At 42.7% G+C, this 27,825-nt stretch overlaps 1 protein-coding gene across 11 annotated transcripts in view; it reads left to right on the top strand.

Annotated features, from left to right (window-relative positions):
• BIRC6 (baculoviral IAP repeat containing 6) overlaps positions 1-27,825 on the top strand; it is a 443,632-nt gene that overhangs the window by 36,780 nt on the left and 379,027 nt on the right. For all 11 annotated transcript variants that reach the window (XM_085888090.1, XM_085888088.1, XM_085888086.1 and 8 more), the window contains exons 7-10: positions 6,564-6,786; positions 7,222-7,385; positions 11,610-11,668; positions 18,983-20,422. In XM_085888090.1, coding sequence (XP_085744216.1) covers positions 6,564-6,786; positions 7,222-7,385; positions 11,610-11,668; positions 18,983-20,422 — 1,886 coding nt within the window. The remainder of the gene's footprint in view (positions 1-6,563; positions 6,787-7,221; positions 7,386-11,609; positions 11,669-18,982; positions 20,423-27,825) is intronic.

The raw sequence follows: 27,825 nt of genomic DNA, 5'->3' as shown, positions 1-27,825 counted from the left end.
TCCCTCTCTGATCTCCTTTCTTTCTAACGTGACATTAATTAATTTTCTCTGCTGCCCAACCCACATCACCTTACTCCATACTCATCTTCAGTCCATGCTTTCCAAATCGCTCCTTACACTCCCCCAATGTCTCCTGCATCTCCCGTATACTCTCCGCCAAAACAGCCAGATCGTCCGCAGACAACATCCTCCCCAGAATTCGTTCCATATTTACCCTCCAGCTCATCACCTCCATCACCACGATGAACACGAGTGAGCTGAGAGAACTTTCTCGCTGAACTCTGACATCCTCGGACCAACGAAAATTCTTGCCTTCGGCACTCGCTCATCTCAGTGTCACCATCACCATTTGTCTCGGACAGTGTCATAGACCTTTTCCAGGTTCACAAATCCTAATGCCACTTCACCTTGTACCTCCAAACTCTTCTTCAGCAGCTGTCTTAGCGTAAACATCCCATCCGTCATCCCCCTACCTTTTCTAAACCTCTGTTGCTCTTCACCGATCTCCATCTCCACACTCTTCCTTATCCTCCTGTCCAGAATCCTCTTCAGTTCCTTCATGACACGAAGTATGATGTAAACAATGCACCAAGCACGCACACAAATTAAAGGCTTTGATGGCGCTGTCTGTATATATAAAAAAGAAGTCATTCAGGTGCGCAGTGCCAGAGACCGAAAATAGAGCATGGTGATCTTGCTGGCAAGATTGCAAGCTTTTAAAAGCCTTGGTGGGAGAAAAATATGAGTAGGCTTCAGGCCACGTCTTCGATTAGTGGGTCGCGGAAAATAAAGCACACGCAGGACCGACTGATGAAGATGGCCAAGCGCCGAAGAAGAAATGCCTATTCAGAGGAACGCTGGAATGTCGATGCTGTGGGGATGCCTCTGCACCAATTTTAGCATCATCGGTAAAGGCAAGCAATTGAATGCATAGGTAGTGATCATAAGTCTTCCCATCCATAAGCATTATATTCTTATTAGCCTGTCTGCCGGCGTAGTTAGAGACAGGGTTTTGCAGTCACTGTCTGTCTAGGGTATAACGTTTTTACGATTTGAGCTTTTGCCATGGATTTTTCAACAAACCTTTTTTATGAGAATATGGAGAACTCCAATGAATAATTCAGTACAGTCAAAATGTCAAAGGGCAAATTTACAATTAGTAGAAATGGGCCTTATCAGCCCGTCAACCGCTGGGCTGCGCGAAACGGCTGGGTTTATGTAATCGCTTCTGTGCTTTGTTTCTTTACCATTTGAGCTTCAGTGTGTCTGTCCAGCCATAACATTTTTATCATTTGAGCTTTTATCACCAAATTTTCAACAAACTTTGATTCTGAGTATATGGACAAAACTAATGAATAGAACTGACATTTTAATTTTTATCCTTCCACTGCTGAAGGCATTATGTTTTTGGGCTCCGTGCGTCTGTCCGTCCATCTGTCTGTGTGTGATCAATTTTTGTTTTTATGATCACTTGTGAACCACTGAAGAGGGTTTTACCAACCTTGCTATGAAGGTGTATTGTAATGCAAAGATGAACTGTTTAGATTTAGGTTTCAACCTGTCAAAAATCATGTGACCTCTCACTGAAAGTAGCATATTTCAGTTACTGCAATAACTGGTGAACCATGAAAGAGATTTTGACCAAACATGGCGCAACTATGGACTGTAATACAAAGATAAACCGATTACATTTTGGCTTCAAAAGGTCAAAGGTCCAATGTCAAGTACCCTTTGAAAATCATTTTACAAACCATAACTCGAGTTCGAAGCACCTGTTGTTCTCTCTTCTACTTATCGATATTTTATCTATCTCTCTCTTTCTTTCTCTCTGTCTCTCTCTGTCTCTGTCTGTCTCTGTCTTTGTCTCTCTCCGTCTGTCTGTCTCTCTCTCACGTTCTCTCACGTTCTCTCACGCTCTCTCATGGTCTCTCTCAAGGGACCTTTAATTTCTCATGTGATCTTTAATTGAGATCAAACATAACAGTGGGTTGACATCTCATGTTGGCAGAGGCATGTCCATAAACACATTTCTGTCAAATTCTACTCTCCAGTTGTTTTTTTTTTTATTGCTGTTTTCGTTACGATTAGTTCGAGTACAAAGCGGATGCGAAAGGGCTTTGTGTTTTAAGATGCTTTCTCGTATGTGTATATATATGTATATATATATATATATATATATATATATATATATATATATATATGTATATATATATATATGTATATATATATATATATATGTATATATATATATGTATATATATATATATATATATATATATATATATATATATATTTATATATATATATATATATATATATATTATCCCTGTGTCGTAAGAGGCGACCAGGGTTGCGTCAGGAAGGGCATCCGGCGTAAAACATGTGCCAAATCACTATGCGGATCATACGGATGATCCGCTGTGGCGACCCCTTACGGGAGCAGCGAAGGAAGAAGAAGAAGATAGATATATATATATATATATATATTAGGGTGGTCCAAAAAAGTCGAAAAAATAGAATGTTGCTCCACAAGCTTAAAATTATTCTAATATGATCCAATAATGTGCATAAATTTTTTTTTAGCTTGATTGGAGGTGATTTAGAGGTTGCTCCATATGACGACTTTTAGTCTCATGACGAATAAATTAGGGTATGGTCAGGTACGATTACGGGTACTTCTGGATGTCCGAGGTGGAAATGGAGTGCATTTTCGAACTCTATGGCGTCGATTTACTCTAAGAAATGACTGCACCGACATTGAATTCACTACCATTTCGAAAATATGACCGAAAACAAGATTTATCATGACTGGAGTTGAGTAACTAATCCTACTCATTTCAATATTTTCTAATCTATAATTAATTTGTTGTCCGTCTAAACATTTCTTTGAGTAAATCGACCCCACTGAGTTTGAAAATGCCCTCCATTTTCACCTAGGAAGTTCAGCAGTGTATGGATTCGCATCTCACCATTGAAACTAAAAGTCTTGATACGGAGCGACCTCTAAATCACCTCCAATCAACTTAAATTTTTTTATGCACATTATTGAATCATAGTGGAATAATTTAAGGCTTGTGGAGACAACATCTGAATTTTTAATATTTTTTTTGCTGTTTTTGGACCACATATATATATATATATATATATATATATATATATATATATATATATATATATATATATATATATATATAGACACAAGCTGTGACGCAAGTTCACAAAGAATATCAAAAACAAAAGCTTTGTGTTATGATGATACAATTAAGATAAACACTTTAAACTTCTAGCTCTTCCACAAGCCTTGAACTATGTCTAAAAATAAATATATTTGTTGTTCCTGCAATAAGAAAAGTCAGAAACTGCTGCTAAAATTGTATCGGCATGCAGCTGCCTCTGCTATCTGTCACAATGAATGGTTATTTTGTTGTGCTGGGGAAAGCCGGTCGTGGGTTGACCATTTTAGGTGTGTTTATATTGTCCTCAAATGGTCAATAGTTATTCTTGGGAAGACCACTCAAGAGTGCTTTAAACCCTTGAGAGTGACCCACCTGGCAGCAACTGCTCGCTGTTTGCAAAGCCTTAGCCGAGGAACATCAGACTATGAACCTGAAACACGAGATAAAAATGTGAAATTTCTGCTCTAAATTCCATTTTAATGCAATAGGTAAAACAAGATTTTTCTTGTTTTACTCATTGATTACATTTAATATTATTTCATGACCTAGCCCAGTGGTTCCCAACCTTTTTCGGGTCATTACCCATTTTAGACATCGAAATTCACCGATTACCCCCTTGACCCTCCCAAGAGAAGGATTTTTTTCCCAAATCTTTGCATATTTATATTATATGCTTATTCATTGCAGAGCATAAAATCCCCAGCCAAATAAATCTGATTATGTGCTTGAAAAGTTCAATGAGATGGTTGATGCTGAACAGATGAGACCAATTTCTAAATTCTGGCCTCGGTCACACTGAGTGCACATCACAGTTCGTCTTATACATCCAGTCGGTTTCTTGACTTCGTTTTCATATGCACTAGCATTGAAAACGTGTGCTCACTCCTTTACGTGGATCGAAATGGTAATAAATTATGAATAGCGATGTCAAAGTCTGGGGTATGATTCAGTCATAGCTACCCAAAACACTGGCAATGAATCTGTCTGGAATTTGAGCATCGCACCTGAATCTTCTTTCAGAGTTACAAGTTCAGTCTGCATCTGGTCATCGTCATTGGGTATCGCCATTATTGGCGATTGGAAAGGATCCTGCACGATGCCTACCATGTCCGTATCCGTACACGGGAAGTATCTCTCAAATATGCCTGGTGTTGGCTTAATGGTAAAGGTGGCGGGCTTTGGATCCTCAGATCCTGAGTTCCACTCCCACTCGGCTGTTGAATTAATACCGGGTGCGGTTGAGTCTGCCTGTCATCCTTCCAAAATCGGCAAAATGAGTGCCAGCATGCTGGTATCCTGTGTCGTAGTGGCGACCCATCCAGGATTGTGCCCAATAGCCAAGGAGACTGCTTAGGCAGCACCAACGCTCTGCACAGAGAATGGTCCCATCGCTCATACTGCACAGAATATGGGTGAATAGATATTTCAAATTCAGTTTGTAGGGCTGCCAGATGCTGAGAAATCAAGTGTCCTTATCTTTTCAGGACACGTTTCATCGACACCGGTCGTATACTTGAGCATTGCCGTGTTTCCCGCCTCAATTTTACGACGCCAGTTCTTTAGCTTCCCAACAAATGCCCGGAGCTTATCGGTGAAGTCGATCATCAACTTATCCTTACCTTGTAGTGTGGTGTTCAGTTCGTTCAACTGCCCAAACATATCAACGAGGTAGGCTGGTTTCACATTCCCTTCTGGCTGATTCCATTCAGACAGCAAATCTTTCTTCCCTTGAATATCAAGGAATATCTCATCTCTGAGGTCAAAGACTCGGCGAACAACTTTACTTCTGGACAGCCAGCAAACCTGTGTGTAAACAGTTGACTTTCGTGTTCAGAGTCCATATCTTGGCACAGTTTCTTGAACAGCCGAGGGTTCACACGGCCCATCCTCCCGCCCAGCTCAATCCTTCCTCTTCAAAAAAGCACGACATTTTTTCCATGACGACTTCACCTTTTGTTGTCTCTTCCAGTTTATTGCAGAAAAAACACTCTTCTTTCAAATCTTGACCCTTGACATAGCGAATAAAAACCATGAGATGCGAGCAGGATGAAACGTCAGCTGACTCATCAACTGGATGCTGAAAACCCTGGCGTTATTTATCTCCTCTACTACCTGATCTTTAATGTCGTTTGACATATCGCATATCCTACGCTTCATTGTGTTGTTAGACAATGATATTGGATGATGTTTCTTGACACTCTTTTCACTCAACATCAGCCTCACCATTGTCTTCGCACATGGCAGCATCAATTCTTTACCGATGGTTATGCACCTTCTTTTTTCGTGCAATCTCGAGGGATACGAGGTGGGATGCCTCGACAGCGGCTGCATTTTGTTGCTGGACTGATCCACTTGAATCAAGGTGTTGGCGCTTCAACCTTTCTTGCTGCTTTTCGAAACGGGATCGGTCCCGACCGACGTATTCTGGGTGCTGAGACTGGAGATGTTTCAATTTACTCGGCTTTAACGACTCAGCAGTCAAGACATTCAAATGGATCAAACATTGTGGTTTCATAATCCCCTTCTCTATAATATTCGTGAATCCATAGTCAACATAACTGTCAAGAAATCTGCCTTCTTTTCCCCTCACTTGCCATTCCTGGATTGTCTTAGCACTGTGCTCGTAGTCATAGGCTGCGGTGTTAGCTTGTAATCATGGGGCGCACCCTCGATCCCATGCCATACACTCCGCGTAGGCTCGAGTCCCATGTGTTGAAAACACGGCTCTGATTGGCTGGTAGAAGCCCCCCAGTCGATTGGAATTCAAACCCGAAGTGCCCTCAAAATTACTCCAAGTTTTCACAAAGGCCAAATTTCTCTCGCAGCAATCACCGAGAAGCATGTAAATCAAAAATGCAACAAGTTCCTACCGTTAGCTCTGAAATTCCAGGCCTCTAAATGTGATCTTGTGCCTGCAAGAATCTGTGCTAAACGCTGATTTCAATCGCCTGGTATCAGGTTATCTATCCCCTTGCTGCGATATCCTGAGGCCGAGATTGTCATGGGGTGTGTCTAACGTCATGTGTGCACGTGACGGTTGCATCATTTTCCGGGAAAGTAGCCGCTCCTGATTGTGAGAACTTCGATCAAAACATCAGTCCTGTCCCCAGAAACACTGGAGACAAGGGTGAAGAATGACGAGTGAAGTGTTTGGAGGTTTATCCTTTCCAAGATTATGCATGGCAATTGAAATGACATTGATTTAAAAAAAAAAAAAATGATCGTCAGGAGCGCTCATTACCCCCGGGGAGAAGCCAAATTACCCCTTTTGAGGGTAATCACCACCAAGTTGGCAACCCTGGACGTAGCTTAACTGATTTCAGAACATATTGAGCAAGTGGAGGGTTTCAAGATGTGAAATTTTCTCTCTGACTTGTACTCACATAGGTCAGAACATGAGCGGCATTCTCCCAATTGCCCGTATGTAAAGGGGGAGCACACTCAGAATGTTCCACTGTCGGTTACACTTGCCACGGGGCCTGCCCAGCTGCTGGCCACCAGTTCCAATGACGCTGTTGCTTGCCTGGGTTTTGGCAGCTGTCCCAGGCTTCTGGCGGCTGCCACTCGACAGGGTCACGTGTGCATCTGGGACATTTCTCAGCAAATGAAGGTATGATTGATTTTATTGTCACAAATGTTATATTCCACAGTTTGTTTAGTTCTACTTTTGAAGAGAATTGCTCTGCCCTGCTTTGCCAAACTGACATTTTGGACTTGGCGTTGAGTGCCAGAAAAGGAGACATGATGCCACTTGGCAACTTACCTGTGTGACATCTTTGTAGTAATGAAAGTACATTATTTCTTGAAGACAGGAATTCCTCCCATGCTTCGTTTTGCATAAAATTGATTCTGATTGCATGGTATTTTTATTTTGCATCATTAGCAGTGCAGCGTCACATTTCAGAAGCAATGCATCCACAAACACAAAAGATTGTTGTTGTTTTTTTTGTCAGCCGAATAGTTGCCGACAACTTGAGTCCTTACGAAAGTTTTTCTTTCTGTGGTTGCCTTTGCCAACTTTGTTGTGTTTTTTTTTCACTGACAGATAAAAGCACGCTTCTGCCTGAACCCACGTGATCCACTCATTGCGCTGAATTTCACACGGACAGAGAGGACTTCCCCTGATGAAGAGGACTCCACAAAGCCTTGCCTGACATGGACCGATGACACGTCCAGTAGTTCGGACGTCCCAAGGCTGGAGAGTGATAGGTACACTGTTGCTGCCGATTGTTCATGCTACAAAGAATGTCCTCATTTGTGCTGTGATTGGTGATGTGACAGGTTGGAAAGAAATTTTTTGGGCATTTTTCGTTCAATGTTTTAGTTCAATACCAGCTTTGTGGGTGGGGGGGGGGCAACTCCACTGGGCTCACCGGACCTTCCACTTCTTTTTTGACTGGTGCTGCAGTGGCATCAGTCCAATTGAGCTCCTGGTTTGGCTTTCCGTGATCATTTTTCATAATTCAATTTAGCATCAAATCGCGCACATGAGAAATAATTGCCTTGAGGAGGATTTTGACGCTCCTGGAGTTTGTATCCTGCACTCCCGACACCAATGTTACAGTTGTCAGGCCGGCCCACTTGCCTGGTCGGTATTCTGAAGAACCACTGTCAAAGTGATCATGCCGATCCACCGGTTTTGATGCCCCAAGAAGGTTTGCAACCTATTTGCCACTCTCCCGTACTTAGGTGGAACGTCTGAGCTGGCTAAAAGCCGCTGTCACACCTTGACGTTTTAGCCAGTGTATGGCAACGTATCAAAATGTATGTAAAACGCTGGCGTACGCGGAACTATTGATGTTGTTTTTCCAGTTTTGGGCGTATTCATAACGAGTTGGACGTATGCATAACTTATTAGTAATGTACACAGAACATTTCGATAACATATAGATAACTTATACCAACGAATGCTTAGCGTGTTGTCGGCGTTCACAACCTATGCCCAACGATAGTCTAACTTATGCATAGCGCGGCAGCGTATCGCCAACGATCACGTGGCGTAGCCTATTAAAAGGCTGCGGCTCGACGATTCAAATCATAACCGCACTCGACATGGAAGTGTCAAGCCGCTGTCACACCTTGACTTTTTAGCCAGCGTATGCCGACGTATGAAAAAATTGCCGAATACATTGGCACACGTCGAATACGTTCTGGGTAAGTTTTGTGTACGTTAAGAGCACGCTGAAGCATGCCGGCATACGTCGTAGTACGCTGAGTACGTCGACAAATTTTAAGCATGCTGAAAATTTTTCGATGTATGACGCACACGTTCCGCATACGCTGGCCATAAGTTGTAGGCACGTTATGCGATCGTTGACGCACGTCGACACATGTTACTTGTAAATTACTCATAAGTCGAAACACGTCGAGGTAATGTTTAGCGTACCCGAAACTTATTTCTACCCTATGAGTAACGTGCTTTGAACCTATGTGTAACGTATCTTCAACGCATATTGACATATGTAGATGTATTTGACGTCTTCCGGACGACCACAGAACTTACTGAACGTGTTACTAACTTACAGCTACCGTATAATGGTGTATTGGCAGCGTTTAGGGGAATTGGTATATACAAATGGGGTTCACACAGGAGGAACCCGTCAGTGTTCCAGACTCCATGGTTTTTTTTTTCTTTGGCATGACGGTGATGTTGACACTTCGATTTCTAGTGCGGTTATGATTTAAATCGTTGAGCAGCAGCCTATTAATTAGATTATATTATAACCGCAATAGAAATCGAAGTGTCAACATCACGGTCATGCCGAAGAAAAAATAAAAAAAAACCAAAAAAAAACCATGGAGTCTGGAACACTGACGCGAAACATTACCTCGACGTGTTTCGACTTATGAGTAACTTACAAGTAACGTGTGTCTGTGTGTCAACGATCGCATAACGTACCTAAAATTTATGGCCAGCATATGCGGAATGTGTGAGTCATATGCTGGCATACGTCGAAAAATTTTGAGCATGTTAAAATTTGTCGACGAGCTCGGCGTACTACGACGTATGCCAGCGTGCTCTTAACGTATACAAAACTTACCCATAACGTATTCGACGTGTGCCAGCGTTTTAGACAAATTTTTCATACGTCGGCCTACGCTGGCTAAATCGTCAAGGTGTGACAGTGGCTTAAGCGACATGCTGATACTCCCTCATGACCGACATCCTATCTACTGCAATTTATGTGTTCATTCTAAGGCATTTCTGAAATTATGTCTTGTAGACACAATTTTGCAGAGCAATAAAATGGTTATAATTTTTAGCTCACCTGGAACGTTCAGTAGTTCTGGGAAGCTTATGGGATGGCGCATTGTCTGTCCATCCACAAACACTTTCAACTTCTTTGAAACTACACACGCAATTCTGATGAAACTTGACTACAACCTTCATCACCCGTGATGTTCTAAAGTTTGTTCACGCTATTAAAAAAAATCTGGATCTACGGATATTTATGGGGTGGGGGGGTGGGGTGTGAGGGGTGGAGGGGGTGGGGGAGGGGGAGGTTGCCCCTCCAAAACAGGTATTTGCCATAACATTGGTTCATTGGTACATTTTGCTGATTCTATCCCATGTTGACTTCCTCCTCAGTATCATTATTCTACCAAGTGAGTGCCCAGGGGTATTGCCACAATTTTTTACCTCTGCCACTGAAGGTGAAGGAGGCTATGTTTTCACCCCTGTCTGTCTGTCTGTGTGCAAGATATCTTAAAAAGTTGTGGACGGATCTGGATGAAACTTTGTGGACAGGTTGGGTGTATCCATTTCATACCTCTGTGACATGGATCTAGATTATATGTAGGTATATGTAACGTGCCTATACCTAGGATATATGGTATAGCCTATTGCTCCTGGCATGTTACTGTACTGAATACTGTCCGCAATTGCAACACAATGGTAATATTTGTGTTTCTAAACATCTTGAAACATGGAAAAGAGACAGTAAAAATACGGTATAAAAGATATAAAAGACAATGCCGAACTGATTCGATTTTGGTGAAGATCCGGATCTGGATCAGACTACCAGAATTTTAAAAGTGATTCTTCACCATTGAGAGATAGGGCCAAAAATGATATGTAGCACGATATCTCAAAAGGTTGTGCATGGATTCGGACAAAACTTGGTGGATAGTTTTCGTGTTTGACAAGGAAGAATTGATTCAATTTTGGTGAAGATCCGAATCCGCATCAAATAATATTTTAAAGTGATTCTTTACCCTTGAGAGATGGGACCAAAAATGATATATATCATGATATCTCAAAAGGTTGTGGACGGATTCGGATGAAACTTGGTGGACAGGTTGGGTGTGTGACCATGACAAATTGATTCGATTTTGGTGAAGATTCAAATCCGGATCTGGATACGAGAATTATTTAATTTTACAAATGATACTTTACCATTGAGGTTGAGCCAAAAACGATATATAGCACGATGTTTCAAAAATGTATTGGGCCCGATATGTTCTCGTGGATCGGGCATTATGTGGCGGAGGTATGTGCTTTACTGAGTACTCTTCTAGTTGTAGTTTTATATACATATACTGAATTATATACTGTATGTTTGTAATCTATAAGGGGATCACGTTTAGTGGCTTGTTTTGTGAAAGGGGTCACCTATCCTGTCGAGGTTCTGCATTGTTTAGTGGTGTCTTAAAGATCTCAACGTTTCTTCTAATAACTGATCTTAATTATTTCTGAAGATGGAGCAATGTCTGGCTAAGAGCAACAGATAGCACCACCTTCAAAGATGTATAACAAGCCCAATGGAAACACTGATGCTGTACTTTTTTGGTGTATGAAGATTATTTACAGCAACAATAACCACTACCACCATCACCACCAACATCATATTAGCTGGGAGATATCAAATGAACAATCGTGGTGTGGACAACAATTTGGTTATCGTAGAAATATGTGGTTGCGGACAATTTTTCAAGGAAAAAGTTCTGCATCATGAAAGGTATCAAAGGTTATTGTCTTCAGGTATTGGATTGATAGCTAAAAAAAATGAAGAAAAAGTTGGGGTAATCCCTTTGGGCACTCACTGGGTTGAATAATGATACTGAGGAGGAAGTCAACATGGGATGGAATCGGCAAAATGTACCAATGAACCAATGTTGTCGCAAATAACTATTTTGTTGGACAACCCCTGTCGACCCCCTTCGGGCCCATTTTTATTTATTTATTTATTTATTTTTAATGCTATGAAGAAACTTTGGAACATCACGGGTGATAAAGATTTTAGTAAAGTTTCATTAAAATCATATGCATAGTTTCAGAGAAGAAGTTGCAAGTATTTGTGGATGGACTGATGGGCGGACGACGCGCAATCCCTTAAGCTCCCTGGAATTCCGTTCTGAGTGAGCGAAAAACGAATGTTGCAAGCTCTGATTTTGCTTCTGGATTCAGATTTATCTTCACTTGTTTTCTTGCAGTGATGACCAGCTGGAGGACTCTGACTGTGACCAGCCTTCAGGCTCTGATCTAATTATTGGTAAGATCCATACAAACTGATTTTATGCAAGCTCTCGCAATTCTCAAATTAATTTTGTCCATTTGGAGGAGCTAGAAAATATACCTAGGTTCTTAGTTTCATGAGACAAGTGCTCATTTGTGAATGCCATAATTATCCAACCCAAACACCATTTATTGGTCTAAGTACCAAGCCTCCACTGGAAATTTAAAGTGTAGCAAAAATATTTGCCCAACTGAACAAGATATCACCAATTCTTTTTTTCTTGGAGCCAAGGTACGATTTCTAAATTTACCAATTGCAGCCAAGTATTTAATCGAAGAAAAATCAATAGATTTAACTGTTTATTAACTCCAAATTCATTATATGACAAGCAGGGTACCCATTTTTCAAAAATGCCCCCCTCTCCTATTCCTTGTCAATACCTTTGATATGGAGAATCTCATGGCAGCGTGTGTTCTGTTGTTGGGTAATTGTATTTAAAAAACCCTGAAAGTGATTTTAAACCTGCGTAAAATTGCCCCAACCACCCCCCCCCCCGGGAAAAATTATTGTTGCCATGATATTCCCAGGTCCGAGACACTCCCGTCGAGATATTGTAGAACGGGTCTCGACGTCAAACAGTTTTCAAATTTTCTTAACAGACAAACCTCCTCAACAACGATACATATATTTTTTTCTTCTTGAATTGTTTGTCGAATAGATGTCAGGACAAGATGATCAATTTTTTTTTGTCAGAAATGTCTTCGACCAGCATATATTAAGGAAGGATAAGTATCGGTCAGCAACGTTTCCTGCCTGGTCGGTTGGTAATTAATCAGACCGCCTTGGTGCTGTTCTTTGATCCTTTCGATCCTATCTGGACACTTAATTTTCCTTCCTTTTTGTATATTTCTTTCTCTCTATTTATATTGCTTTTGCCTTGAAATAGTCCTTTGTGATGCTATATAGAACATAAGCATAATCACCGTCATCATTGTCATCGTCTTCACCAACACCACCACCACCACCACCAACAATGCCTGAAGTGGCACCACAATGAAATGCTGTGCTTTACTGTATTTTATTTTATTTTATTTAGAGGAGCAGACTTTTGGCAGCATGGACATTCTTCGTATTATTTAGGAATCACATAATATGTGGGTGTATAATTATGTATATATATATATATATATATATATATATATATATATATATATATATATATATATATATATATATATATATGTAAAATATAGTCATGCACCACTTAACGACGGGGATACGTTCTGAGAAATGCTTCGTTAAGTGATTTTGTCATTGTGCGAACATCATAGAGTGTACTTACACAAATCCAGATGGAATAGCCTTCTACACACCTAGGCTATATGGTATAGCCTATTGCTCCTCGCATGTAACTGTACTGAATACTGTCGGCAATTGCAACACAATGGTAATATTTGTGTATCGAAACATATCTAAACATGGAAAAGAGACAGTAAAAATACGGTATAAAAGATAAATAATGGTACACGTGTAGAGGGCACTCATCATGAATGGAGCTTGCAGGACTGGAAATTGCTCTGGGTGAGTCAGTGAGTGAGTGAATGTGAAGGCCTAGGATGTTGCTGTACACTACTGTAGATTTTATAAACACTCTCCACTTAGGCTACACTAAATTTATTTAAAAAATATTTTTCTTTCTTCAATAATAAATTAACCTAAGCTTACTGTAACTTTTTTACTTTAGAAACTTTTTAATGTTTTTAAAAAACTTTTTGATCAATGCTTAGGGGCGATGATGAACAAAACAACACGAGATTAAGGCCCTGTCACACCTTGACGTTTTAGCCAGCATATGGCAAGGTATCAAAATGTATGTAAAACGCTGGCGTACGCTGAACTATTGAGGTTTTTTTCCAGTTTTGGACGTATTCATAACGACTTTGTCTTATGCATAACGTATTAGTAACGGACACAGAACGTTTCGTTGTGTTATAGATGACTTATACCAACAAATGCTGAACCTGTTGTCAGCCTTCACAACCTATGCCCAACGATAGTCTAACTTATGCATAGCGTGGCAGCGTATCGCCGACGATCACGTGGGGTAACCTATCAAAAGGCTGCGGCTCGACGATTCAAATCATAACTGCACAAGACATCGAAGTGTCAAGCCACCGTCACACCTTGGCGTTTTTGCCAGCGTATGCCGATGTATGAAAAATTTTCCGAATACGCTGGCACACGTCGAATACGTTATGGGTAAGTTTTGTATACGTTAAGAGCACGCTGAAGCACGCTGGCATACGTTGTAGTACGCCGAGTACGTCGACAAATTTTCAGCATGTTGAAAATTTTTCGACGTATGCCAGCATATGACGCACACGTTCCGCATATGCTGGCCATAAGTTGTAGGCACGTTCCGCGATCGTTGACACACGTCGACACACATTACTTGTAAGTTACTTATAAGTCGAAACACGTCGAGGTAATGTTTAGCGTACCCGAAACTTATTTCTAACCTATGAGTAACGTGCTTTGAACCTATGTGTAACGTATCTCCAACGCATATTGACATATGTAGATGTATTTGACGTCTTCCGGACGACCACAGAACTTACTGAACGTGTTACTAACTTACAGCTGCCGTATAATGGCGTATTGGCAGCGTTTAGGGGAATCGGTATATAAAAATGGGGTTCACACAGGAGGAACCCGTCGGTGTTCCAGACTCCATGGGTTTTTTTCTTTTCTTTTCTTTTCTTTGGCATGACGGTGATGTTGACACTTCGATTTCTAGTGCGGTTATGATTTAAATCGTTGAGTGGCAGCCTATTAATTATTAGGTCATCTCTAACGAGATGACCTAATAAAGCCGGACCAAGTGTCCGTCCGTGCGTCCGTCCGTCAACAATTTTTCTTTCCGATCTTGATGAAACTTAGTATGTGGGTAGAGGTCGATGAGTGTTGCACAACGATAGAACTTTTGTCTGGGTTCAAAGTCAGGGTCAAGGTCACGAGGTCACGTAAGTTATAAAAACCGCCATTTTCAAAACCTATCTCGTCTACCGTTCTACAAGATATTCGGCAACTGTTTATTGATGAGAGAGAGTAAAAAATATTATCTTGTATCTAACGGACAGATTTTTGAATTTCCTTCCCGTTTGATCGTCACGTGATCTGGAAGATGGTCAAAAATGCCGATGCGATTCGCAAAGAAGGAAGGAAGGAGAAATGAAATATAAATATGAAACACATTTTTAGCCTTTTATATTTATACATTTTCTGCCGAAGGTGCAAAAGTTTCAAAACCCGAAATGTAAACGTCGGCATTTATTTTCAAAATATAATTTCGTGCGCGTGCCAAAATTCTGAGTCATCTTTAACCAAACTGCACAGATCGAGCTGCGCAGTAGAACTGCGCAGTAGTTTTCGGTCATAACTGAACATTGAGAACTTGTGGTATTATAGAGATGACCGTCACCCCCACACGGGGGTAATTTTATTATATTATAACCGCACTAGAAATCGAAGTGTCGACATCACCGTCATGCCGAAGAAAAGAAAAAACAAAGAAAAAAAAACAAACCATGGAGTCTGGAACACTCACGCTAAACATTACCTCGACGTGTTTCGACTTATGAGTAACTTCCAAGTAACGTGTGTCAACGATCGCGTAACGTGCCTACAACATGTTACTCATAAGTTAGAAATAAGTTTCGGGTATGCTAAACATTACCTCGATGTGTTTCGACTTATGAGTAACTTACAAGTAACCTGTGTCAACGATCGCGTAAAGTGCCTACAACTTATGGCCAAGCGTATGCCGAACGTGTGAGTCATACGCTGGCATACGTCGAAAATTTCAAGCATGTTAAAATTTGTCGACGAGCTCGGCGTACTACGACGTATGCCAGCGTGCTCTTAACGTATACAAAACTTACCCATAACGTATTCGACGTGTGCCAGCGTTTTAGACAAATTTTTCATACGTCGGCATACGCTGGCTAAATCGTCAAGGACAGGGCCTTTAAATCAAGCACACGAAAAAATGATACAATCAAGAGACCCTGTAAACACAAGATATATGAGGCTGCTGCGTAACACGGCATACTGTTTTACAGTAAACATTTTTTTTATAAGTAGAAAGAGTACACTCTAAAATAATGATAAAAAGGACAGTATATTAAATACATAAACCAGTAACCTAGTTGTTTGTTATCATTATCAAGTATTGTCTACTGTACATCATTGTACGTGCTATACTGTACTTTTATACAACTTGCAGCGCTACGACGGCTACGACATCACCAGGGGATCGGAATTTTTTAGCTCTATTATAATCTTATGGGACCACCGTCGTATATGCGGTCCTTTGTTGACCGAAATGTCGTAATGCGGCACATGACTGTATATGTATATGCTCTCGGCTCCTGGAAGAGCTACGACACAAAACAAAAAGCAGAACACAACACAACAAAGGGAACAGCAGGAGAAAGAAAACACGAACAGCTGGGTGGAGGCAGAAAGTAGATGGAGATGGACAAACAGAGGATGCAGGCATGCAGGCAACGATGAAGGGTAGGGGAGAATGCAAGGGGTAAACAATTATGGATACGCAAGCAAAATTTTGGGAGGGGTGGGGAGGTATTTAATCAGATGTAGAAAATATCATGATTTTGGATAGGGGATTAATTGAGATCGTAGTACTGATCGTTTATAGACTTTTGGCTGCTGGTTGCATCATTGGTTAGGGGCACGGCTATGCCGCTGATGCAGTGCCCCTATTACCATTACAATGGTGCTCATTTAGCTGACCTCGGAAAGATGACAGGCGGCGTCAACCCCCTGGTGTTAATTCGGCAGCCGACGGGGCTCAAACTCAGGACCCTAGGATCCCAAGCCATCTCCCTAATGATTAAGCCAACGCCAGGCTGAGATGGTAGTGAACAGCTGTCTTGAAGACCTGGAGGGAAGAATGAGATTGAAGCTAGGATGGAAGGTGGTTCCACAGGCAGGAAAAAGAGAAATTAATGAATGTCGGTGAGCAGTGATTCTAGATTTAGGCACTTTCACGAGGAGGGGGGTTACTGGTGGACCATGTGCATCCTGCAGATACCTGGGAGTGGGGGGGGGAGGGGAGGGGACAAACGATGGAGAGGGGAGAGTGTGCAAGTCCAGAAATGATGTGGAAGAGGACAGAGAGACCACCAATGTGGCGGCAATGGAAAAATGATAGGTGGATAGGATAGGAGCTCAGGTGTCCCAAGAAAGGACTTTGCACGATGGAGGATGCCCGGTCGGCGTCCTGCTTTGGAGGCCAATTTTGAAATGTGGCTAGCCCAAGAGAGATCATGGCTGAGAGTGACACCCAAGAGTTTGAAATGTGAAGTGATTTAACATGCAGTGTCGGGCCAATAAAGCTTGTGTGCTTGAGTTTGATTGCTGGACTAATTTTGACAGGGACATTTGTTGACTCGATGTAAACCCACCTTGCCTTGGCCTACCTTGCCGAGGTTGACGTAAGAACAGTGTTCAAACACTTTTGAGATATTTTAGTTTTGATGAGATACATTGTGATTTTGGACAAATTTCTTGCTCTACTTCACAGAGATGACAGCTGCAGTGATAATTATCCTTTCACCAAAAATATTCAGAACTTGAATAAAAAAAAAATTCCAATCATTTTCTTACTATCGCTGGAGAAGAGGGAATTGCATTTGGGTCTGTTTTTTTTTGTTTTCTTGTTTGTCTGTCTGTCTTTTCTTTGTCCGCACAGAACTTTAGTGTTTTTCTACGCAACCGTTTGTTGGATTGAGACGATATTTTCACCATAGGAGCGACGACTCATGTAGAATGTTTTATTGATAATTATGACGTCATAGGTCGTGTGGTGAGGCAGCCATGTTGGAAAAATGGAAAAACATTGGAACGCTGTATCTCTGAAACTGCACCAAGGAAAAAAAATTGAAACTTGGCACATGTCAAGTACTCCTCATGGGGAATAAGTGCGTTTTATTTAATGATGTCATAGGTGCCTTCGTTATGACATCGTAATTGCATATGTAGAACGCTACATCTGATCAGTATGAAAATTTTTGAGTAATTTCGGGATAAAATGGTACACAGGAAATAATAATTTGATGATGTCATCGGTCACATGATTCGGCAGCCATATTTTTTGTATTTTGAAAAAACCTCCAAAAATCTCCTCCTCTCAAGTGGCTGAACAAATCGAGGCAAAGCTTTACACATATTACCACCTATCTACGAGGAAGAAAAGGATCACATGATATCATAGGTCACATCATTTGGCAGCCATATTGGATTTACCCTCAAGCCTATAAAAATCTTCTTCTCCAGAACGGCTGCACAGATCGAGGGGAAACTTCACACAAATGTTCCCCAAGCCTTGGGCGTACAAGTTTGTTGAGAAATAATTAACGATAGGTCGCATGGTTTGGCAGCCATATTGGATTGAAGTTTGAAGATAATGTTTTCTCTGGAACCGCTTAACCAATCGATTTGAAACTTCACAATTATGATCTAGTAGTGATGGGAAATACATCTTTTAAAATTCAACTTGATCAGACGCATGGTCTGGCAGCTAGAATTATGAAATTTTTTGATCTGGGTTTTTAAAAGTTTTAAATATGGCTCACTTGGCTGTTCCTGGGATGGGATTGAGCATGGAGGAGCAGCAGCTGAAATGCGAATCCTATCCAGGTTCCTTCTGATGACTTCATCTTCTTTTTTTTTTTGCTTGTTTGGGTTCCTTCTGATTACTCCAATGCAGGACTGTATCAATTTGGTCTTCTGTTTGATTTGAATTAAATTTATTTTAATCCCATTCGAAATTCAATTGAATAACAATGAAAAACATCACGGGTCTAGGTCAGGTGTCCAATCAAAGCGGGACGTCTTGGTACCCGGTCATCACTGCCAACAGTTATAAAGTGGAAGTTCTCATTATGCATCTTATTAATTACGTAACACCAGTTCACAAATACCACACAAAACTACACAAACACCACACACAAAGCAAGTCCTGTCGAGGGTCTGCAATCTCTTATTGCTCTTTTTCTTGTTTTCCATATTTGAACCCGAAGACCTTGATTGTACAGGTGTTATAGCTAACATACATACACTGCTTGTATGCATTATAAAGTTGAGTGCTTATCCACATGATGATTAATCTTGTGTGCGAATGTGATTGTTTCTATTATATTACTTGCACTGGTTATTTGTGCTTTTTAAATGGAGAAACTGCCATAAAAGAGCTTATTAGAGGCTCTTTAGTCACTTCATTTCATGTGCAATCCAAAAGCAAAACTATCATTCTGTCGCATGCAGGTGATTCTTGCAAAGATGACACGTCTAGCGGAATTGCAATGGAGGTGACTGCGCTTACGATCCTGCAGCAGCCTGAAAGGTCTTTGTATGAGGCGGGTCCAAGCACCACAGATGGAACCACAAAGGATTCTCGAAGCACTGGCTTCGGGGTCAACGATCGTAACAAAGACTTACCTGTAGCCACACCACTGCCTTGCCTCCTGGCCAGTGCTTTGGTCACCAGTAAATGTACAACGAGTTTGACAGAGAATTCTGACCCCATCTCAGAATCAGAACCAAGGGTGCTCAGCAGTGGAGAGAGTAGCCCAGCTCAGGTGATGGAAACTGGGTCATCCCTGAGTAGGGGACTTGGGGGCATGGTTTCTACACGCACAGTTCCATTGCTACTTGTGTACGTCGTAAGAGGCATAGAGGAGAAGGCCACACCATTGTTGGATGCTCTTCTTGGGAAGGGTACCCCAGAGGAGGAGGGAGGAGCTGGTGGTACATTTCCCATGCCACATCACCTTGGTGTCGATCCAGAGCAACAGCCACAGCTATTTATGCAGGAGCCTGTACATTTGACTTATGTTCAGCAACTCGCGCAGGCTACTCAAGGGTTAGCAACAACTGCTGACCGCAAGACTGGTTCAAATGGAGCTGGCTCAAATGGTGCGACCATTGCTGGCACGCCGCGACCTGGGACACTCGTGCAATGCTTGCCCTTACCAGCATTTGCTGAGGCAGAAGGCATGTATGTCCAAGAACTGGCTCCATGTCCAGATGGCATCCACGTCCTGGCATTACTGAGGCCACATGAAGGATACAGTGATGCTTTTTATAACTGCTCCCATTCTCCTGCTACTGGTTCCACTGCTCTATTCTCGCCAAACCGTGTTGAGCAGAAGAATCGACTTAACTCGGTGTTGCGTGGTGAGGATGAGGGAGCTGCAATGGGTAAATATGCCTCTTGCACTGATCGTGGCCAATGCGGACCTTTGCAGTCCACAGTACTAACTAAGACTACCGAGAATGGTCATTTCTTTGATGGCGGCTGTGGTGGGTACTGCTTGATCTATAGGCTTGGTTGTGGTGGGAGATTGGCAACCCTGCAGCCTGAGCCTGTGGCTACGCATCGCTTTGCAAGTCCTGATGACACTGCAACCTCGATGATCCTACTTCCTGCAGATGTCCTCAATGGACATGAGGATGATGTTGAAGATTCTACCATTAGGCGGAGAGTATTGGAGTCTTCTGCAGGGACAACAGGTGAAAGGAGCCCTGCCGGCAGCCTCGGCCATCTGGTGATCACGACCCGTGTCGGTTTCATTAAGGTGATTGACATCGGAACATTTGAAACCCTGGCAGTGGTGGATCCTCCAAACAGGGATGGTGCAGCAGATCCATTTGTTTCACTTATCTACTGTTCAGGCACTGACAGGTTATGTGCCTGCACTCAAGGTCAGACTTTTACTTCAGGGATCTACCTTGTTTTATTTTATTTTCTAATTTTTAGCCATATTACTTGCTTGCTGTTCGCCTTGCTTATTATGTCTCCCCTCTTTCAGTGAGGGGAGACACTGTTTTTAGATCCTCGTGGAGGGATCTCAAAGTCTTACTCACGTTGTTGTTCTTCATCTTCTTCTTGTGGACTTTTTTGTTTCACAGCCTACAGTTTTCATCGAAACTTCCTGAAATTTGGCGTCTATATGTGAAAATACCCTGCGCAGACAGCAACCATCTCCGATTTTGAAAATTCCTCCTGGAAAAAAAAGTTATGATGTCAAAATATCTCCGCTAATGGAAATCGCCAAAAAAATTATCTCCGAAACTAGGCAAGCTTTTTAAATTCTGTTTGCTGGAATTGAACAGGGCATTAGCAGAGATTAATTACCGCACATATGATATCATATCACTATGATGTCATATCAATTTTTATGACGTCATTCCTATTTTTTGACATTTTTTGTTTTACAACCCAGAGTTTTCATCGGATCTTCGTGAAACTTGCCATGCATATGCAGAAACCCAACGCGCAGGCAGTAACCATCTCCGATTTTGGAAATTCTTCCGAGAAAAAAAGTTGACGTCATAATATCGCCATTAATGGAAATCGCCTATACCATTATCTCCGAAACGAGGCAAGCTGTTTGAATTTTGTTTGCGGGAATCAAGCCGGGCATTAGCACAGATATTTATCGCAAACCTGATACATCATAATGACGTCATATTCGTTTTTATGACGTGATCATTTAGAGGACAAGGATCTTAGCTCATTTGAGCATGCTTTTTTCCTTTTTATTTTCCCTCTTTCTTCCCATTTTCTCTTAAATTCTGAGCTAATGTGCTTCAAATTTGGCCTGGAGGTACCTGGTACCATACATCAACACTCCCTCCTTATTTATTTTTTTTCGATGTAGGTCCCCATTTTGATTTCAAGGCGTCAAAGTTAAAAAATAAAAACAAAAATTGCACATTTTGCTTCGCCATTCCCTTGTATTTCAATCAATAGAGATGACATTTGCTTCCAAGGTGCATTCAAACAGCCCCTATAGATACGCGTAGAAAAAAATTGTTATATTATTTATTTTTGACATTGTATGGAGTTTCAGGTCAAAATTGGGTGCAAAAGTAAAGTTTTTAATCTTACGTTGCTTTTGTATTCAACCAATGCAGCCAAAATTGTTAAGATTATTCCTTCACACAACGTGTACACATTGAAGAAGACAGACATTAGTTTGGTACTTTTCTTGAGATTCCACAGGGGATAAAATGTCAAAATCGGACGCAAAATTAACATTTGTCCTGTCAAACATTAGTCTTTTAACCAATACAGACAAGATCTGGCACAAAAAATACTTCACCACAACTCCTGCAGAACGAAGCTTCGAGACATTGATGTGGTGTCTTCTTTGTCATTTTACAGGGGGTCAAAGGTCAAAATTGCTCCTAAAATTAAGGCTTTTGCCATACCAAGCCTTTATTTTTAATGAATGCACTCGAGACTTTGCACAATCATACCCTGAGGAAAAAAAGCAGACATATTGTTCTGGTGCCTTCCTTTGATTGTAATTGGGGGGGGGGGGAGGAGTGGTCAAAATTCAAAAATGGTCACATGATTGAGGTTTTTTTTTCTTCTTTTTTTTTCCTGCTGAGGCTTTATATTTAAAAAAATCCAGACAAGACTCAGCACAAAAATGCCTTTTCACAGCCACTTCATACGAAAAAGTAAAACATTGGTCCGGTACCTTCCTTTTAATGTTGCATGGGTCTGTTGCTTGAGGGGTTGGGGGGGGGGGGAGTGAGGAGTCATGTTGCTTATACTTGCGAATGTTTGCGATTCCATTGATTATTCTTTATTTGTCTTTCATTTCTGTTTATTGATTTCAATTTAGAATTTATTTACAGTGTGTTAATTTGCTTATTTCGATGGCTTTTATTTTCATCATCATAATCTCTGCCAGGGAGAATCCACTGCAGGGTGAAAGCCTCTCCAAGAAAACACCAATTTATTCTATCTTGTGCTTCTCTGATCGAGTCAATTTGTGCAAACTTTATAATCTCTCCACCTGACTTTCTGCCTGCCTCGGCTTTTTATCCCATTTATTGATCTCCATTCTGATATTAATTTTGTCAGTTTGTCATCAGTTTTCCCAGTGAGAAGACTACCCCTTTTCCACAGCCCATTCACATTTATTTTGGTTAACTGGTCGAATGAGGTCCTCCCACCCCCACCCCTCCCCTCGACCTGAACCTCCGTGACTGAATTTTTATTTAATGTCTGAAAATTTCCTCAACACACCCAAAGGGCAACCACAAAATTTCAACTCATTCCGTCCAGTGGTTTAGGAGTACATAATCAAACAAGGTGTCAGGTCAGGTTAGATCTGTGACCTGCTACAGGTACCATATAAACCTGTACTAACCTGTTCCATGATCGGGTTGTCGGCGACTAAACCGTCTCCCCCACCAGGTTTTGTGGTGAGGAGGGTGTTTGGATATGGACACCCAGCAGGATTAAAAACAAAACCTGTCAAAGGGCGGAGGAGCTCCTTGTGAGCCAACGGCCATCCATATCTAGTGCCCAACTGTGTCTGCGGACGTCCCCCTGCAGTTGGGTTACTTTTTTATTAGGAGGTTGGTGGCAGGATTTGCACTCCGGCCACCGTAAAACCCTTCATTCCGCAAAACACAAAAACGCAAAAAAATCTGAAAACCCACTCCGTGGGAGTACCTCCTGCGCAGCTTCCCTTCGCAGGGCAGCTCACCGGATGACGGGATTGGGGCAAAGCCTTCGGGACCCCCAATCTTTGATGAGAGGAGGGAAACCACGGGGTAACATCCCTGGGTCAGATTGCGAGAGAGTGTGTCGGAGTGGTGCTGAGGTGTCGTCCACCAGACGGCGGTCTCCTTGGGTTAACCTGAGGCGGTCCCTTCGGGTGGGTGCCTGGAATGTCCTATCCCTAAGAGAGGATGATCACCTGTCTCTGTTATCATCTGAGCTCAAGCGTTGAGACATCGGGATTGCAGCTCTCTCTGAGGTTCGGAGACCGGATTGCGGCGAGATAATGGTGGGTGGTTACACCTACCATTGGTCTGGTCGCTCTGATGGTTACCATACCCAAGGAGTTGCTGTAGCTGTGTCCAATAAGCTGACCCCAATGATAATTGAGGTAACACCGGTCAACGAGCGTATTATGAGATGAAGGATTCGTCACTCCTTAGGTGTCATTTCCCTGGTCTCTGTTTATGCTCTGACTGAGGCGAGTGATCTCACCGTGGAGGATGCATTCTACGCCACGCTCGAGTCTGTGGTTGATCAGTGCCCCAGACGAGATACACTTCTAGTCTTGGGGGATTTCAATGCATCGACTGGAACTGATAGGGATGGTTATGAGGTGTGTGTTGGTCCCCATGGGTCAGGGACTATGAACCAGAATAGCACTAAGTTCCTTGACTTTGCAAGAAGTCATGGACTTAGGGTGGCTGGTTCATGGTTTCAGCGCCCACAAGCTCATCACAGGACTTGGTATTCCAACGCTGGCGGTGTGGCAAAGGAAATTGGCCATATCCTCATTGACGGTCGTTGGAGGATGATCCAGAACTGCAGGGTGTACCGGAGTGCTCAGTTCCTCAATACTGACCACAGGCTTGTTGTAACAACTCTAAAGCTGCACATTAAATCCTGGAGAATGGTACCATCCCAGCCTAGGCTGGATGTTGGCAAGCTCAGTGATGAGAGAGTAGCTGAGGAGTTTGCGAACAGGCTGAGTGGACACTTGGGGGGGGGGTCTGGGTGCTTTGGGGGGTCCTGAAGAGTTGTGGACTGCCTTCAAGACCACCGTCCTTGATGTTGCCGGTGGATGTCTTGGAATTCACTGCAGGGCAAAGAAGAATTTTGTCTCTCAAGGGACACTGGATACCATTGACCAGAGTTGCAGGGCCAGGCTGAATGGCAGGGCTGAGCTGTTCAGGGAGCTGAGGGTGGACAAGGAGGCCTATGTGCGAGGAATCTGTGAGGGGGTAGAGCATCACCTGTGGACAGGTGATTCTCGTCCCGCTTACAGGGGAATTCGCGCATTGCGTTCATCCAAGCCCATCCCTCGGAGCACTGCAGTTAGAGCAGAAAGTGGTAGGCTCTTGACAGAGGAGTCCGAAGTGAAGACCCGCTGGGCCAGTTACTTTGAGCGGTTGTACCAGGCTGATCCCCCAGCTGTCGAGTTGGACGTCAAGGGTGTTACAATCCCTGTTGCTGACCCTCGAATCAACTGTGGTCCACCTTCGCTTGTGGAAACACGGGCTGCGGTGAACCAGTTGAAACGGGGCAAAGCTCCAGGGATCTGTGACATCCATGCTGAACTTCTCAAGGCTGGTGGAAATACTGCACTCATGTCGTTGCATGCAGTTTTGTGCTCTGCCTGGAACACAGGCATCATCCCAACTGACTGGAAGAGGGGCCTCGTTGTCCCTTTCTGGAAAGGGAAGGGTGATCGCCAAGACTGCAACAACGACCGAGGGGTGACGCTGCTCTCAGTGCCGGGCAAGGTCTTTGCTCGGATAATTCTTGATAGGGTTTGCCACCATCTGCTTGAGCACCAGCGTCCAGAGCAGTCAGGCTTTACACCAAAGAGGTCAACGATTGACCGTATCCTTGCTCTTCGTGTCCTCACCGAACGCAGTCGAGAGTTTCGGCAGGGGCTGCTTACAGCCTATGTTGATCTCTGTAAAGCGTTCGATTCAGTGAATCGGGATGTCCTCTGGAGGATTCTTGGTCTTCGTGGGGTGCCACCAAAACTGATCGATCTGATGTCTGAACTCTACTCTGGTACTGAGAGTGCTGTGAGGTGTGGTGGTACCATCTCTGACATTTCCAGTTGTTATTTGAGTTCGTCAGGGGTGTGTACTGGCCCCCACACTTTTCAGCACTTGTATGGACTGGATTTTTGGGAGGATGTCGGAGAGATCAAGCTGCGGTGCATCGTTTGGGAATGTGAAGATCTCGGACCTTGATTTTACAGATGATGCAGTCATCTTTGCGGAGACTTTAGATATCCTTTTGGGGGCCCTCGAGGTGCTGAATGAGGAGTCGGAGCCGCTGGGATTACGGGTTTCTTGGGTCAAAACTAAGATCCAGGCTTTCGGTGACATCTTGGATGCTGCTGTCCTGACTGTGTCTGTTTGTGGTGAAGATGTTGAGGTCGTGGAGAGATTCACTTACCTTGGCAGTGATATTCATGTCTCTGCTGGCTGTGAGTCAGAGGTCAATAGACGTCTGGGTCGGGCCTGGGGAGTCATGGATTCACTGGATCATGGGGTGTGGCGCTGCCGGTACCTGTGCGGGAGGACGAAAGTCCGAGTCTTCAGGTCTTTGGTACTTCCAGTCTTCCTCTATGGATGCGAGACTTGGACTCTGACCAAGGATCTGAGACGGAGACTTAATTCCTTTGGTACCAGGTCTCTTCGGAGAATCCTTGACTATCGCTGGTCGGATTTTGTGTCCAACGAGCGGTTGCTGAGAGAGACTCGGATGAGATTTGTTACCTGCATAGTCCGTGAGTGTCAGTTGCGGCTGTATGGACGTGGCTCGTTTTCTTGACGCTGATCCTGCTCACCAGATTCTCTCAGCGAGGGAGTCTCATGAGTGGAGAAGGCCAGTGGGCCGACCACATGCTTCGTGGTTGCAGCAGGTTGACCATCATCTCAAGGAGATGGGGATGGGCCTGGCATCTGCCTGGGGGATGGCCAGACGGAGGCCCCTGGAGTACCGGCGGAAAGTGGACGCAGCGACGCACTGTTCTGGCACATGCTCCCATACCTGACCTGAATCAAACAAGCGCGCATACATACACACACACACACACACACACACACACACACACACACACACACACACACACACACACACACACACGCTGAATGATATCTATCTATATATATATATATATATATATATATATATATATATATATATATATATATATATATATATATATATATATATATATTCACAGTACCAGTCAAAAATTTGGACACACCTACTCATTCAAGGGTTCAGGGTTTTTTTTTATTTTTACTATATTCTACATCATGGAATAATAGTGAAGACATCAAAACTATGAAATAACACAAATGGAATTATTTAGTAGCTAAAAAAGTGTTAAACAAATCAAAGTATATTTTATATTTTAGATTCTTCAAAGTCGCCACCCTTTACCTTGATGACAGCTTTGCACACTCTTGGCATTCTCTCAACCAGCTTCATGAGGTAGTTACCTGAAATGCCTTTCCATAAACAGGTGTGCCTTGTTTAAAGTTTATTTGTAGAATTTCTTTCCTTGTTAATGCGTTTGATGCAATCAGTCGTGTTGTGACAAGGCAGGGTTGGTATCCAGTAAATAGCCCTATTTGGTAAAAGACCATTATTTTGTCTGTCCTGTCGTAGTCCATAATATGGCAAGAACAACTTAACTAAGCAAAGAGAAATGACAGTCCATCATTACTTCAAGACACGAAGGTCAGTCAATCCGGAAAATTTCAAGAACTTTGAAAGTTTCTTCGAGTGCAGTCACAAAAACCATCAAATACTATGACGAAACTGGCTCTCACGAGGACCGCCACAGAAAGGAAGATCCAGAGTTACCTCGACTGCAGAGGATAAGTTTGTTAGAGTTACCAGCCTCAGAAATCGCCAATTAACTGCATGTCAGATTGCAGCCAAAGTAAATGCTTCACTGAGTTCAAGTAACACATCTCAACATCAACTGTTCAGAGGAGACTGTGTGAATCAGGCCTTCATTGTCGAATTGCTGCAAAGAAACCACTGCTGAAGGAGACCACTAAGAAGGAGACTTGCTTGGGTCAAGAAACACTAGCAATGGACATTGGACAGGTGGAAATCTGTCCTTTGGTCTGACGAGTCCAAATTTGAGATTTTTGGTTCCAACCGCTGTGTCTTTGAGACACAGAGAAGGTGAACGGATGATCTCTGCATGTGTAGTTCCCACCGTGAAGCATGGAGGAGGTGTGATGGTGTGTTGGTGCTTTGCTGGTGACACTGTCAGCGATTTATTTAGAATTCAAGGCAAACTTAACCAGTGTGGCCACCACAGCATTCTGCAATGATATGCCATCCCATCTGGTTTTTGAGCCAAGTGGGACCATCATTTGTTTTTCAACAGGACAATGACCCAAAATGCACCTCCAGGCTGTGTAAGGGCTATTTGACCAATAAAGAGAGTGGTGGAGTGCTGCATCAGATGACCTGGCCTCCACAATCACCCGACCTAAACCCAATTGAGATGGTTTGGGATGAGTTGGACCGCATAGTGAAGGAAAGCTAGCCAACAAGTGCTCAGCATATGTGG

This window comes from Eptatretus burgeri, chromosome 7, assembly GCF_056783735.1.
Source record: "Eptatretus burgeri isolate ZD-2024b chromosome 7, Ebu_testis_v1, whole genome shotgun sequence".
In the NCBI taxonomy this organism is placed as follows: Eukaryota; Metazoa; Chordata; class Myxini; order Myxiniformes; family Myxinidae; genus Eptatretus; species Eptatretus burgeri.
The sequence above is the reverse complement of the archived record's forward strand: the minus strand, read 5'-3'. Positions and strand labels throughout refer to the sequence as shown.